At 41.2% G+C, this 17237-nt stretch overlaps 1 protein-coding gene across 1 annotated transcript in view; it reads right to left on the bottom strand.

Moving 5' to 3' along the window:
- Window positions 1–17237, bottom strand: part of csmd2 (CUB and Sushi multiple domains 2) — a 530601-nt gene that overhangs the window by 18988 nt on the left and 494376 nt on the right. The window contains exons 60-66 of the mRNA XM_042506230.2: window positions 13094–13282; window positions 12102–12275; window positions 10618–10800; window positions 6195–6371; window positions 2809–2988; window positions 1321–1494; window positions 944–1117 (exon numbers count right to left, since the gene is read on the bottom strand). Of these exons, the coding sequence (XP_042362164.1) occupies window positions 944–1117; window positions 1321–1494; window positions 2809–2988; window positions 6195–6371; window positions 10618–10800; window positions 12102–12275; window positions 13094–13282 (1251 nt within the window). The remainder of the gene's footprint in view (window positions 1–943; window positions 1118–1320; window positions 1495–2808; window positions 2989–6194; window positions 6372–10617; window positions 10801–12101; window positions 12276–13093; window positions 13283–17237) is intronic.

Consider the following 17237-nt stretch of genomic DNA (forward strand, 5'->3'; position numbering starts at 1 on the left):
TTACATGCAGGTTGCAGTTTCACATTTCAAAACTGTTTGTCACTTGCAAATTGTAGATTGTATCCATGCATGGGTCACAAGTGCTGTGTTTGCTATGATAAGTTAAGTATGTAACAATTAACAAGAGACAAACTGATCTCATGTTGCAAGTCACGTCTTGCATGTTGCAAATTTGGTGAAATGGGCCTCTGGTGCAGTCTACACTACAGTTTATCCACATTATGCCTACATCCATGTTTATTCTGAAATAGTTGAAATAAATGTTTTGTTTTGGTTTAATTAATTACAACGATCAAAATGGAAAAACAGAATCAATATAGCTTGTTAGCTGGGTCAAATGGGTTTTGCATACATTATTCCTTGATTGCAAAAGGCAATTGGGACTGCAGGGGAGAACACGAGAGAGCAGAATGCAAGCCTGCCAACGGGAAGCTTCTCTCACACTGATTGTGGTGTCACAGCGCTAAATAAACGTAAAAGACATGTAGTACTCAATGTTCTGAGCTCTCGTTATAGAACAAGGCCACAGGGCATGCACACTGCAGCCAACAACCACCATAGCCCCTGCCTGTATGTCTTCGCTTTGATTATTACATCAAGTACTGTGGGAAGCTTTGCAGTGTGTGGAACCAGCCTTACGCTTTGACTAAAGTCAGCACAAAGATGTCATCACCAATTGCCTTGCCTTTATGTCTATGATTGTATTTATTATCTCACACTGATGGACTTTTTATGTATTGTGCTGTTTTATGTGGTGTTTATTCTCTTCTGTTGTTGTTGTTGTTTTTTGTCTACCTGCCCAGGGACAACAGATGCAAATTAGCTGCTAGCTAACTCTGGTGCGATTACTTTTAATTGTTGCTGCAAAAATAAAAAACAAAATAAAAAAAAAAAATAATTTTCACATATTCAATATGTTAGGAGGAATAAACAAGTAGCTCACCTATACAAGAGGGTTGTGTGCCACTCCAGGTGCCATCATATTGACAATATCTCCGAGTGGAGCCCACCAGGACGAGGGGAGGGTAGCAGGAGAAGGAGACCGAGGAGAGGTAGGTGAATCCTCGGTCCTCTCTCCTCCCCTGAGCCGGCATCCCTGGGTCTCCACAGAACACAGCTGTAAAGATGAAGAGGGAGGACAGAGAGAAACAGGGTGATGTGAGGTGACCTACTAACCATATTGTGTCTTAATTCAATTTTTTCCAAAGAGGGGTGAAATGTCACACAAGGGACATTGATAATGTACGTGCTTGGGTGAGAAAATTGTCAGAATGGCATGACATGTAATGTAATTATGCTTTCCAGCATGGTGCCACTTACGGAAGCACTGGGGTTTCTCTCCACTCCAGTTGCCGTTGCCCTGACATGTTAACACAGTGGGCAGGGACAGCTGGTAACCTTGGTTGCAAGAGTAGCTGATGCTTGATCCCCAGGTGAAGTCTGAGCCGACTACCTGTCCATTAGGGATGACAGGTGGTGGACCACATACGATCGCTACAAGGAGACAGGGAAATAGTGCAGGACTTAATGAATTGTGTTTATTTGTTTATATAATGTGATGCTTTTCAGTCTAAGTAAGTATTAGTGTCATGTAATGTTGTAAAACTATTGATACTTTGATCCTTTTTGATAGTTTTTTGATGCCACTTGTTTAAAACGATATCCATTTATTGTCTTTAAACAGGTTTCCCCCACATTTTCATGGACAAAATTTCAAAATTTTCCATGATTTTTAAAGAACGTGTAATTTTTTTTTCTTGCCAAATTTGCCTGGCATTTTTCAAACATATCCGATTAAAACTCTATTCAAACATAATTTCAGCTAGCTGCATACATTATTGGAGAGACAAAATTCAGGAAGGAAATTAAGAAACTTATGTGATAGTTAACAAAACATTGTAACACAACGACATATGTTAGATCTACGTTACGGCAGCTACAGCAGAAACATGTTACATGACACATACGGTTATCCTAAACTACATGACTTTTTCAAAATTTTTTAATGATTTTGACTATTTCATGAAATTTCCAGGCCTGGCCCGTTTTCCATGACCATGGGAACCCTATCTAAAATTATTTTTAAGTTCCTTAATTTGTAAATCCACAAAATGGAAATGGAAATGTAGCTCTTTACGTATTCCCCTGCAAAGATGAAACAACAGGGAGGAGAATAACCTGGGCCTAAACCTGTGGCTGTTACGGCAGTCTCTCCCCCTATGAACCCCCCGCATGACTGGAGGCAGAGGCACAGGCAGGCAGAATAATAATAATAACTTTTTAAAAAAGAATTCAATTATCTTATTTTGTGTGGCTAGGATTTTTTTTTTGTTGCCATTGTATCAAAAGAGAAATGTAGTATTCTTCTTTCCGACACGTATTATATTAAAGTAAAAATTCTCTGTTGTGTTTGAAAAATACCTGTAACATTCATTTCTAGCCTTACATAATGAAGGCAAGGCGGTCTTATTTATAAATTTCAAAGACAGAAGTAGGTTCAAGGTGCTGTGTTGAAAACAACATAATACAAAAGAACAACTCAACTGAATGTTAAAATAACACAATTCAAATTTAAAACAATATAATGTAAAAATGAGAGATAGAGAGATAAAACAGTTAAAGAATGAGCAAAAATAATATAAAAGGTTTAAATAATATAATGATAATAAGACTTTGGGTGTTAAAAACAGTTCAAAGCGCTTAAGAATAATAAGGTTTTCAGTTTCAATCCCTTCTTCATTTCCTGTAGCCTGTGCAATCATCTAGATTTATCTCATCACTCATTCACATCATCTTACACAACTTTACCTTTACAGTGCGGTTTGGTGCCATTCCAGGTGCGGTCCTTGGTGCAGATGAGAGCAGAGGCCCGGTCCGCATCCATGGTGAAACCAGGAGAACACTGGAAACTAACTGTGTGGTTGTAGGTGAAGTCATTGCCCAACCTCACCCCGTTGGCTGGCACCCCAGGGTCACCACAGTTGATTACTGCAGAAACAAAACAAGGTAAAGAACAGATGAATATGGGTAATATAATTCCACAAAAAAGACAAGCACAGTGGATAACATAAGGAACATTGTTTAGTCTCAGCAAACAAATATAAATCAAAAGAAAAGTTGGTACAGCTTGCTATTTCATCATGTCTGAGCTATGCTATTTGATTATTTAATTTGTTTGACATTTGATTGTACTCGTTAAAGCAGATCAATGTCACACCGTTAGGATGTAATACAAGCAAGTAAACAAACTATTTAACATGCACACTGAATAGAGTCTCAGAGTTAATGAACCGTTTTATGCACTTGACACCAGCAATTCACCTCACAAACAAAACTTAACAATCTAAAAAGCAATACAGTTGATTTGTCTTCACAGGTAATTAGCACTCCATTTATGGACAACCACTTTTGGATGATTTATATATTCTGTTTATATGCATATAAATATTACATCACTGACAGTGTTGTTTAATGTGTTTTATCTGTAAAAAAAAAAAAAAAGCCTAAACTGTCCCTGTACTTTGATGTCTCCAGTTTAGGGCTTTTAAGGTGCAGAGAGACTAAATCTTGAAATTGGTATCCCTCCACATAAGCTCCCCAAAGCTCCAAAAATGAACCACATTTCTTCTTGATCATACTTTTACATCCTGCGGGGGAAACAGTGTGATGGAGTAACAACAGTGAGAATTCCACAGTGTGACTCAGCAGCATCATAGCCCAGCTCTGCTGCAAATGTCTGAGAAAGAGAAATCCAGGGCACAGAAGGACAACTTGCGCTAAGTTGTCATGGGAAAAAAAAGGAATTATGAAATGCATCTGTACAATATTCCAGCAAAATTCCCAGTATGGTAAAGAAACTGGGTCCTTCTGAGTGTCTCCTCTTGACTGAGGCTGGTAAGATTGGGTTGCCGGGAGCCACAATGTCTATCTAGGACTGCATACCCTGTAACAATACCTACTGTAAAGGGCTGAGAAACAGTCAGATCACATCTCTCCTCTTGCATAACACTATTCTTAAGGCACTTTCACACCTGTAGTTAGGTTCATTTGGTCCAGACCAAGACGGGAAAAATGATACACCGTTGCATTTTAGTTCTTGTTCGATTCCTGTTCACATTGACTTTTTAAAAACCACCCAAGAGACATAAACATGATATTCTACTGACTGACAGGTAACTTGGACAGTTTTGGCATTTATCATTCTGTATCATCAGCACATCATCAGAGACCATGTGGGAAAATCAAAATCCAGTGACTGACAAAACTTAATGTAGCAGCACTTATAAAGTGTTTATATTTATGTTCTTTGGTGTCACAAAGAGTTCACAGAGAAATAACTGATTGTAGGCGTTATTAGTCAGCTGTTATTGGATTGAAAACCAATCACGTTATCAGGGCTGCTGCTGGCTATGTCTGTTCCCACAGCATATTGCTTCAGACATTCCTGTCCCATTTTTGAAGCAGGTATGTTTTAAGAAGCTTACATCATGAAAAAATTGGCTCAGCAGAGGCAACTGACTGGATTAGTAATTGTAATAATGTAAATGTAATGTCTCTGGCCTTCATCAGCATCAATTACGACATCGTGGACAGATTTCACAATCAGCAGGTGGATTTATTATTGGTTAACCTGTAGAAATCACAAAGGAACCGCACCAGAGTCTGTTTGGAAATGGACTGAGAGCCATCTTTTCAGGCCGTCTCAGTCCAGCTGTTTGGTCTGCACCAGGGTTTGATTGACAGCTTTCACACCAGCCCAAACAAACCGGGAGAACTCTATAGTGAAGTATGTGGACCACACCACCATCATTGACCGTATTACAAACAACGATGAAAGTTCATACTGGGAGGAAATCAACAATCTTGCAGAGTGATGCACAGAGAACAACCTACTGCTCAGCGTCAGTAAAACCAAGGAGCTGATTGTTGATTTTAGAAAGAAGGAGGCAAAGACACACACCCCTATCACCCAGGTTAAATCTAAGGAAGGCTAAAATCCAGAGCAAGATCCTGGTTAACTTCTACAGAGGAGCAATAGAAAGCACACTGAATGGAAATGCCACTAACTGGCATGGTTTGTGCACAGCCCAGGACAGGAGGGCTTGACAGCAGGTGATTAAAACTGCCCAGAACATAACTGGTTCCCATTCACAGACCAGTGACCTTGGTGAAGTGAGGTGTCTGCACAGAGCCCAAAGGATACTGAAAGACAGCAGCCACCCCAGCCACAGTCTGTTCACCCGGCTGCCATGTGGAAAAAGATACAGAGGTATCAGCTGCAGAACCACCAGACTACGGAGCAGCTTCATTGTCCAGGCTGTGAGACTCCTTAACTCCTCCTTCAACGCCAAAAAGATGTAGCAGGATTTAGGGTCAACTTTAATTTCTTCTTAAACCTGAAGTAAAATGACTAATAAATCTACCTTGTACCTTGTATATAAATCTGAGTTTAACTGCACCACACAGGTTCGGAGTGAAAGCACACAGTAAGTTATAGCTAAAATGCAAAGAGGAAACTACCAAAACTGGCAGGAATGTCAGGTAAATCTCTTTTTAGCACACAGTTTTTAACATATCAAAGGAAATCATTCAACTAAAAGTGGTCCTGTTCATGTCCTTCCCTCACTAAAGATGTTCTACAGAAGTGAGTCAACATGTACCCTTTCACTGCAATGGATTACTGAGTTCTGAAATCTATAATGGTGCTGCTTAAGGTTTATCCTCTCCATTCAGAAGAAACTGGTCCTCTTAGTGACCTCTATTTGCTGGGGTCTCCTGGCTCTGTACAGCAGCTGTGTGTCTTTTGTAAAGTCATGATAAAAGGCTGTCAGTCACGCTTGTGCCTTTTGAGTGGACCATGCCTCGAACCACTTTCTTCACACTAGCCCAGGGATCCTCGAGTTTGTTACAAAATGAAAATAAAATATTGTGTTATAAGATATTAGCATGACTTCCAGGCTTTCCTCCATTTCTTGCATAACATTAAATACACTGCTAAATATCTAGCTTTCCCCTCTGCTACATGGTCTGGATATGTATTCTGCTGGAAGTCAACAAGGTAACAGCTCAGAAACTTGTATAAGCCAAAGAAACAGTAAAGTGTCCTCCAACTGAAGCATGAATTTCAATTTAAATGTGGACGAAAAGATAAGCACAGAGCATAGATACACTGAGGCTCCATCTCTGTTAATTACCAGAGCACTCAGGCATGTTGCCGGTCCAGGTCCCGTTCACAGTGCAGTGTCGGGTAAGCAGGCCAGTAGAGTAGTAGCCCTCCCTGCAGGCATAAGTAATGGATCTGGAAAACGTCAGACCATCATGGATCAGGATCTGGGAATTCCTGGGAGTCCCTGGGTTGCCACAGGAGATCACTGAAAACAAGTGAGAAAAAGAGGGAAATTAGTTTATTCACTGCCTAATCCTGAGCAACCAGAGGAGAAAGTGTGTTTCAGATGTATGTGTGTGTGGTGTGGATTGGGAAGAAGGGTGGGGGTTAATTAGTGTGTTGGCACAGTACCACAGCACCCTTTGCTTCATCTAAGCATTTTTTGGAAAAAAAAAAATAGAGCGTAAAGCCTGAATTATAGATGAAAGGTTTTCCACACTCTTATTACTCTTTTCTCATTGCACTCCATTTTTCCATCTACTTTTCTCTCTATTTGAAAGGACAGTTCAATCCCAAGTTAAAAATACACTTTTTCCCTCTTAACTGTAGTGCTATTTATAAATCTAGATTATTCTGATAAGTAGCAAGTGTAGGAGATATTGACCACATAAATGAAAATAATGAAACCCAATCAATTGGCTTCTGGTGCTCCAGCTAAAATACATAAATGCAGGCTACATTTCATGTAATTATTTCATTTTAACTGAACTACACCTGCCATCTGTATCCCCACACAGAAGGAAGCGTGCATCAACAGCTGGCTCAACAAGCACCACTGAGCTAGCTTACATTACAGCTCAGCCGAGGAGGATACCATTAATGTTTACATCTCATGCAGTCACAAGCCTCCCGTCCATTAGTAGATATAAGCTTCCTTGTATGCTGAAATGAAGTTGGTGGGTGTAGTTATGTTAGAGAGAAAAGAAATCCTTCATGAAACTGCTCACAACAAGGTCTGTGGATTATCTTGAGTAACTGTCATGATTTCTGAATAGACATTGCTGTTGCATTTTTCAAATGTATTTTTTGGCACTTTGAGCACCATAACCTGAGTGCCATCTAGTTCCATTTTATTTGAGAGAAGATGGACATCTCTACGGCTAATATCTCCAACACCTGGCAACTCACTCCAAAACAAGCCTGATTGATTAATAGCGCTAGTGGTAAGAGGAAATGTATTTACTTTTGATTTGAGGTTTAAATATCCCTCTAACATTTCCAGCTACCAACTCAAATGCCCAAACGTCAAATTAAGTATTCAAACCCAGTAATGTAGAAGTAAATAAAATTGTTAAAAGTCATGCATACACCTTAATCAATGATCACTAAAAGGCATTAAACCACAAATGGAAATCTTTCGTTTTTCTGGTAAATATGAAGGTAAAGTTTCTCAAAACGCATTGATTAAGACTTTTGCACTGTTCTTTACATGTATTTAAATAAGACTTGTCCTGTAAATTAAACAAAATCTGGGCTGGTTCCCTTCATACTCCTTGATGTGTTTGATATTAGTTCCTCACTTGGTTTGTTTGCCCTTTCCTTCTGCTCTTCATCCGCCCACCCTACCACCATCCTCATCTTCCCCCGCGTCCTACTTCATAAGTAACTCTGCTTTGATGGACGCATCCTTTGCTCACAAAGTCCCTTGGTGTCTGTCCGGCCGCCAGCGATGGTTCTGTTCATTACAGTCTCCAGCTTGCCCCGGGCCCTCAGAGCCCTGTGGGCTTCGCCCTTTCGTAATGACCAGATGTGGCCTGGCCCTTGAAGTCTGTGCCAACCGAGAACAGGTGGGCAACCTCAGCTACTGGGCATACCACACACAGTAAGAGGGGATGAGACTGAGTGAGGCGAGGGAGGTGCCGGTGTGCCGAGAGGGGTGTGTGTGTGTGTGTGTAAGGGGTGTTAAGAGCACAGGTGAAAACAGTCTGGCAGACAGGATGAAGCTTCTGGAAATAAAACACTGTATGCAACGATGAGGGAAGAAGAGGGGCTGTGTGTTCATGGGGAGTAAGAAAAGGGCAAAAAATTAAAAACAATGTAAGTGCAGATAGAGCTTCATCTGCAACTTTGTGAATGCTAATTATTTTCGTGTTGCTGAAAGATAAGGAAAAATCCTTGGACACACCCTGCTGGCTATTTATGCAATAAAAAAATTGCAGATTAAAACACAAATACCAATTAAAAAAACTCACAATATTACTACTTATAAAGTTGATGTTGATATGAAAGGAAAATGGACAGGAAACATAATCCAAAAATAAACAAACTCTACACACTACTGATAGTAACTGATTTGATGATAATCTAGATCAAGTTGATCTCTTGTGATCATGAGACGGTGTCTTTCTATTATACTCTTTCTATTTGCTGCTGCATGCAAGATATTTGACAGTAGAAAAAGCAGTGCACTCTTTAGTTTTTTCACAGTTTGTAATGTCTTTGTCCTTTCTCTGCAATAATAATGGATAGTGTGGGGCCTGTAAGACCCAGATCGATCGGACGGATGCAAACACATTTTCAGAGAATCTGCTTTTTTAGGTGTCAGCAGCAGACTGGATGTTGCAAAAAGAAAAATAAATAAATAAAAGCCTTATGGTGTTTAATCAATAGAGAAAAGCATTCGCTGTTATGTCCTCTATTCTCTCTTGCTCAATCACTGTTTCCCATTTTTGCAAACACGCACAAAACACATGCAAATTTGCGATGAGCCTTTCATTCAATTTGCAAAGGCAGCAGCTAATTATACAATCATTGACTACAGTATGCGTCACACTCTATGGCTTAAAATGTGCAATTCAGTGGTAGGGTTTGTTGATTTGCTCTGAAAAGACATCAAAATGTAGAGAAGATGAAATATAAACAGTCACTTAGAAAAGCAACCACATTCTAAAACCTTTACTGAAGCCCCAATGAACTCCAAGTGAGGAAAATTATTTGGGTGTCTAGTAGCCCTGAAATTATTAGTTATCTAGAATTATTATATATTTATGGGAGTGATTAAGCAAACTTGTGAGGAAAGGAAGACGAAAGGAACTTTTTAAAAAAGGATACACTAAAGGAAAGACATCCTTAGAAATACAAGTTACTGAATTGAAATGTAGATGTCTTAATCACTGTCACGGTGCATTAGAAGTTCAGTGAAAATCAGCCTCAGTTACTGCACAGTCATAACTTAACAGCTGGCTTCTTTTTGTGTTACTAGATGGTCAAATATTGTGTTCATCCATCACTGCTCCTCAAAAGTCGGTCAAACCATTCATCCATTAATTTCCCACCAGTTATCCAGGTTTAGGTTGCAGTGCTAGCAATGTAATTAGTAGCCCAAGCATGACTTTCCCAGACAATGTCCTCCAGCTCCTCATAAGGAATCCCGAGGCGTTCCCAGGCCAGATGGGATATGTAATCCCTCCATAGTCTTCTGGGTCTGCTCCGAGGTCTCCAGTTGGACGTGTCCAGAATATTTCCATGGTGCACAGGGGAAGGCATCCTGATCAGATTCCTGAACAGCCTCAACTGGCTGTTTTCAACGCAAAAGAGCAGCTGTTCTACTCTTCACCGATATCCAAGCTGTTTACCCTCTCCCTAAAGGGTTGTACCCTTTTGGCCAATACCCAAAGCTCACAGCCACACGTAAAAGGCCTTTGCACACTGAGTTCGGTTTTTTAGATATGTTTTTTTCATACGTCATCCCAGAAAAAAAAAACCAAAACATTATGCAAAGAAACATTGCACACCAAGTCTGATGCATTTTATTATTCTATTTGTTGCGAAAATTTGCAATACGAGACAAAATGTAAAGACACATTTCCCTTTTATAAGAAAATCAAAGCAGTTCCAAAAATATTTAATGACTGATGAATGTTTTGGAGTCAGTGTGCAAATGTGATTGAAACAATGAGAGGTTGCATAAATTTTTAGATGCATGACAATTCTGGGCAAAACAATGGACCCAATGTGCAAAAGCCTTGACAGCTGGAACCTACACTGACTTCCGATTTGAGAGCTTCACCTTCGAGCTCAGCTCCCTCATCACCACAAATTGGCCGATGCCATCACAATCAGTCTATTGATCTTATCTTACCCCCACCTTACCAGACCCTAACATAAACTTCTTCTCTTGGGGCAAAAGCCTTGAGATTATAAAAATCACTTGATTGATGATAACACAGGCTCTGTAGCGTTAAACGCCCACTGTCAGTGTGCTTGTCTTGCCACCAAGTATGCGTACATGGGTCCCGCTTGGGTTACGTAAGGACCACAAAGTCAGAACCACTGATCTCAGTACCTCATGTTCCCACAGCCACCAACACAGAAAATACACCTGAAACCAGAGTCTGACAAATGGTCTGAGTCTCCTTCCTAGTGCACCGATAGAAACATTTCTGTGCAGCATGACCTGACCAGACCATGTTTGCCAGAGAAGAAGAAACAGTAAATACAGGTATACGTACCATGACACTCAGGTTGGGTTCCGAGCCACGTTCCATTGGCTAGACAAGTTCTCTCTGGCGAACCCTTCAGCATGAAGCCGGGCTCACAGCTAAAGCGTACAACGCTGCCCACTGTAAACTCTTCCCCCAGACGGATACCGTGCACGGGAATGCCTGGATCTCCACACAGCCCAGCAGAATCACCTGGAAAGTTAAAATAAAAACAAACAAAATGTGACAAATATAGCGAAAAAAGCTCATATTTTTGAAAATATGAGACTATCACTAATGTGGCGACACATTAGAAATGTACTCTCCACATTTTAACAACAATACCAACAGTAATAATAATAATGATGATAACAATAATAATAATAATTATTATTATTGTTATTATTACTATTCTTGTAATGGGATTACAAAAGGAACACAGACACTTGCATCCCCCCGACTGCCATCCGATAGGACATCACATCCCTCACATCACATTACGTTTCATTGTATCTGTTTGTTCAACATGCAGAAAATGTGCAACAGGATGTCATTTTTCATTCCACTGACCCGACATACATTTTGCTACTTGCTTCATAATTTCACGTCTTCCGTTTAAAAAAATCACAAACCATTTAGAACTGCTGTGTACTGCTCTTGCTCCTCATTTTACAAGGTGCTGGTGCACATCACTCCGATAGTGCATCGCTAAGAAAGTCGGGCAAATCTTTATAAAAAGGTTGTGTTTATTGCCCGTTGAGAGAACACTAGCAATCCCCGGAATATATGAATGTCATGAATTGTGACATTAAACTGTCAGCATGCCATTTTATTGCCAGCTTGTGGGTCTGCTGTGTGTGCCAGTTTGTGTTTCTGTCACTGTCTGTGTTTGCATATGTTGTGTCACACCTTTGTGATTGTGTTTGTATTGATGCCATGCACATTTGCATGTGTGGAGTGGACACCCCCGTGGCTTTTCTCATGTGTGTTAAGTATACTAGGAGGACCTCTGAGGCGAATCGCTGTAGGGGGACAGAGAGTATGAAGGCTGATGTCTTTATAGTGCTTCATAACCCTGCCGAGGTGTGGGCGTCCCTGTTCCTCAGTTAATATGAGCAGATTAAAGCAGTTTTATAGAGGACACTCTCTCTGCCCTTGAGGCCTATGGAGCAGACAGGCAGCTCCATCTTTGCTCTACCTACTTTGCTCATTACCTGCTAACAGCTGCCACCTAAACTCTTTATTTGTAAGCCTGGCATTACAGGGGCATTGGTGTGGCTGAGTGGTGGTATTACATCGGAATTAATCAATTATTAACAGCAGGGAGTTACAAAGAGAATAAGAAAAGGCTCTACACCAGCTGATAGATGTAAATATTATAGCCTGAATGTGTTAGTCCCCATCTTTTAATTCAAGTAGATCTTAAACAACTTAGAAAGCTTAAAAAACAGTGTAATTTTCAGTTTTATCTTTCCAAACTGTCAGACAGTCAATCTGGGTGTAGTTTTCCATACCGGAGCAGTGTGGCGGCGAGCCGCTCCACTGGCCGTCCAGCTGGCACATTCGCGTCGTGTTGCCGATGATGGTACGCTGGCCGATGCAGCTGTAGCGGATGACTGAGCCTACTGTCCGACGGTCGCCGGAGATCTGGGCATAGGGAGGCATGCTGGGGCGGTCACACAGCACCACTGTCCAATCAGAGCAGAGAGATGAGAGGAAGAGGCCAATGAGGAAGTGGAGCAACCCTAATGGTGAATAACTGATAAATACACCACATACTGAACAGATTGCCTTATTTAAGTAAAACCGTTCATTGTGATAATGTTGGGTGACATTCAATTTGTGTTTGTTAGCACTACATTTCACAGAATCAGACCCCAATTTATCAAAGAAACTTTCCAGACAATTAAGAGACTTTGTTCCATCAGACTGCTTTGTCAATTTATCACACGGAGTCTGTTTAGATTACAAATGCCAAAGATTTCCTGCACTGAATGGATGTAAACCCAGTAGGTATGGAAATGCTAGTTCGTTCATTGAGCAGGGGCTCAAAGAGTTAAAAAAAACAAACAATTTTCAACAGTTGTGATCAATTAATCAATTTTGTCTCTCTTTAAGGAAAATGCAAAACATCTGCTGTTTCCAGCTCTTTGAATTCTTTGTTTATAATATTACGGTTATATTTATTGGATATGAACTCTTGGCTAGACAAAATAAGTTATTTGATGACTTCGATTTCGGCTAAGAGAAACTGATGGGCATTTACCACTATTTTATTTTAATATGAAGGCTAAAACAGCAGGAAAAAAAGACTTTTGCTTTATGGAAATCAGTTTCTTATTACTTTTTTGCTTTTTGTTTTATTTAATGATGATTTTTTTTCAGGTTGGAGTGGTAGGTGTTGTCAGGCAAGATCACAGTTTTAGTGTCCTCTTCTTCAGTATATACTGTACAAAATATTGGAACTCATGCAGCGCCACTAACAACCAACCCCTGAAGTACTCACACAGGCACTTGGGCAGGGAGCGATCCCAGGTACCGTCCCCCTGACAGGAGATGGAGCTGGTGCCCAGCAGGTAGTAGCCCGGGTTACAGCGGTACGACACGGTGGTCTGGAAGCTGTAGCGATGAGGCCCGCTGGGCAGTACCTGTCTGATGCTGTTCTCTACATGACCCGGCTCTGTGCAGTTCACAACTGAAGAGAGGGATGCAGAGAAGGTGTAAGGAGCCAGAGAAAAAAAAGGCAATCTTGTGTAAGCATTTAGTTTCAATTAAATAAGGTTTTCGACTCGGACATTATGATTTACTGTTCTTTGATGATTATATGTAAAATGTTGCTGTCAGGAATGACAAGTGGGGACCTTTGATTGTGATAATACGCCACTTATTTTGATATAAATAAATGACATTCTGTCACACAGAGGCAACATGCCCAATTTACAAGCAGAGTTTTTGCTCTTGCTTTGACTCCTTTGTCCATGCCTTTCCTCATTTACTACTTCCACCCATCCAGCATCTATCCATCCACCCCAATCCAAATGAAGTAGGAGGCAGGCTCCGGAAATAAACATTTGCTTCATTAGAGCCAGTCTCCTGCTGGCCGCCATGGTGCAGAGATGGTGATGGATGGGGAGCTCACAGGAGAAGAGGCACCATGTCAGTTTAGCACCAGATGGAGAGAGTTAGGGAAGGGGAGAATGAGGGATGAGTGAGGAGCGAGGGACAGTGAGGGGGGCTGCTGTACAGAGTGAGACAGGAAGAGGCCCTGATGGTGCAGAATATATTAAAATTCATGACAGAATGTCAGGCTACGACTGCTACCCGCACCCATCCATCTTGAAGAGTCTCAGATACAAGACGCAAACCAAAACCTTACAAGGCTTCAACAAAGTCAGAGCACAGTGAGTAACACTTGCTGTCTAGTCTACACTGTGAACCACAACTAAGTATGTACTATGATGCCAGAAACTCTAATGGCTTCTAAAACACTATCCACACAACCATTATGCCCCAGTTTGCCTTGCTAGTGTTGCCCCGTGAGCGTGCCTTTGCCACAGCCAAAATGAACCCATTGTATGCTAATGTGCCTAAAAGCTTGCTCATTTTCATGCTCCCAAGCCGGCCAGCACAGCTAAATCACCCCCCAAATACCTATTATAATGTATTCCTTCCAGTAGAGTGCTGACCCATGGTGCCATCATTTACAACTTACCGCATAATAACACTACAAAGTGTATTTGAAGCAGTGGAGCTGCTTCAGCACGAGACTTTCCAAGCTTGGAATTCAGTTTTGAATAAATGTGCCCAGGCAACATGGGCTCAAAAGCGATCCAACAGTCATCTAAAACGACTGACCTCCTGGTGCATTTCTGTGTGTGGCCCAGTGGGCAGGCAGGGAGGAAGTAAAAGGATGAAAGGAAAAGAAGAATAAAAGTGAGAGGGGAAGAAGGGCTGAGGTAATTCATCTCTGTTCCACTCAGAAGTGGAGACCCCAGTCACCCTATCCTCCTCATGGCCGCCAAGTAACGGCCCTGTAAGTGGTGTGTCAGAGAGGGTTTTTTTTTTGTCCTGTGTCTCTTGCCTTTTATCCCTGAAAGACAAATAAACACACACGAATCATCCAAAGAAGGTGTTGTTGTGGCTTTGTTGCTGTGACTCAAATTGGTGGTGATTACAGAGGGATGGCAGACTGGCTGGGCCGGCGGTGCTCTCCTTCTCCCTGCATTATTGATGGAGCCTAAAGACTCTCGTAGTTAAAATCCGGACTGTGGAAATCATTACCTTTGTTTGATTGACTTCTAACCCACCCTTACCTTTTTTTTCCTGCCTGCTGTATTTATCCACAACAAATCTCCATCTGAAACTAGTTAACGCCACACCGTTGTATGCCTCTGCGCTCCAGTCAAGTAGCACTTAACAGTTTACAAAACATGAATGCTCCAAACACATCTTCCCCGTGGGCAGCACGGAAGACCTTTACAATTAGCACAGTTTCAAGGTGGGCACCCAAGGTTCTTGAGTTATGGCTAAAAACATTTTTTATAAGGTCACCATGACCTTGATCTTCAACCAGCAGATTCTAATCAGTTCATTCATTTGGACATTTGTGCCAAATTTGAGGAAACTCCCTCAGTGCTATCTTAAGATACTGCGTTCACGAAAATGAGATGGATTCAAAGTCACAGTGAACATGACCTTTGAATGCCTTATTCTTACCAGCTCAACGTTCAGTCTACTTGAATGCTTACATCAAATTTCCTCAAGGTGTTCTTGAGTTATCATGTTAACAAGAATGAGACAAACACCAGGTCACCATGACCTTAACCACTGACCACCAAAATGTAATTGGTTCATCTTTGAGTCAACTGAACATTTGAGCCAAATTTGAAGAAAATCCCTAAAGGTGTTCTTGAGATATTGTGTTCACAAGAATGAGACTGACAAGGTCACCGTGACCTTCACCTTTGGTGACCAAAATCAAGTCAGTAAATTGTTGAGTCAAAGTTAATTTCTGTGTCAAAATTGAAGAAATTCCCTCTGGGCATTCTTGAGATATGGCATTCACAAGAATGTTCCCGACAGACAGATGGACAACCCGAAAACATAATGCGCCGGCAAGGAGGCTTAAAAATGCAGATGGTTCGGCTTAGCTAAGGTGAGATGGACAAAGTGGATGTCATCCCAGCACGTATAGTTTTCCACTTAGAGGAGGAAGTACACGACAGACAGGAGAGCGTGCCTCACCAAATGTCTAGAATGCTGTAATTAAGGTGATAAATCTGATTGACAAAAAGACCTCTGAGGTACTTATGTCTCCACATCAACAGTGGGGATAATGTGCTATCAAAACAGATGCCCATACTCACCCACACACACAGTCTCACACAAAATGCATCTCAGAGTCAGCATCTGCATGGAAACAAGGCCAATGCTAATATGATGCCACTACTAGAGCGGAGCGATTTAAGACGTACGTCTGGCAGAAAAATCTTGCCTGCTTATGCATGCAGCAGTCAAATGTACTCCTATCTTTTTTTAACAACTGAAGGATTCCTGTGGGACTCGCAGCCTCCTCATCCCTTCATAAACGTCTAAAAAAAATCCCCTCTCTCCTCATTTAAAACAAACTCATAAGTCAATCCGTCACTGATTCTGTCACCGCCTTGTCACATACAGGGCCCGACCTTGCGAGCGGCCTCTTTCTGTGCCTGTCACAAAGCCCTCAGTTAGTGGGGACTAAGAGACAGACGTGGGTGCCGAGATACATTGCTTGTCGCGAAAACACTGCCAAATTAAAAGTCCTTGCCTCACTTCAAAGCAGAGCAGGGTACTTCTTATTCTGAGCAAAAAGCCAGGATGCTGGTCTCCAAAGGCTGCTGTCTTTCACACAAGCTCAAGGATCCTGTGATTGTTTTTGGCTGCCTCTGCCTGGTTATTAACTAGGTTTGTTTCCCTGACACACAGGTGAGCCTTAGGGTGGAACAGAGGTAGCTAGGGTAAGAGGAAATAACATCAAATGTAAATATTATCCGGAACCTCCACGGACCAAGTGGTTGAGACCGTGGTAATTAAATAATCCAGGGTTCTCTTTGGTTTTTCATTTCAATTTCCCCTAATATGCGTCATTTAAAACTCTTTCTCCCTCCGGGTGTCTCAGCGCTTCATCTCCGCTCTCTCTATGATTGGGGTCATCTGTGGTGGCAGAAGATATGACCTTGTACAATACAGAAGGTAATTTAATACATACTTACGCAAATGGATGAGAACAGAAAAAAAACATACCTCTACAGGGGAAGCACGTGGAAAGGAGCACATTTTTTGACAGTGTCATCACTGTGCATTAGCAATGTGTGTGATGTGTGTCATAACACGTGTGATGCTTAAAAATGTATATAAAAAGGTTTCCGCAGATTTTTACAGACAAAATTTCAAACTTTTCTATGACTTTTTAAGGAATGATATTTCTTGCATTTTTCAAACATATCAGATTTAAACTCTTTTCAGACTAAATTTGAGCTAGCTGGCATACATGAAGGGAGAGACGGAACACAGGAAGAAAACTGAGAAATGTACTTGATGATAAACAAAACCTCATGGATCGACACATAGAGCTACGTTACGTCATTCGCCATTAGTTTACATTATGTGGA

This window comes from Plectropomus leopardus, chromosome 17 (assembly GCF_026936395.1).
Source record: "Plectropomus leopardus strain MGB_pleo_1.0 chromosome 17, ASM2693639v1, whole genome shotgun sequence".
NCBI lineage: Eukaryota > Metazoa > Chordata > Actinopteri > Perciformes > Serranidae > Plectropomus > Plectropomus leopardus.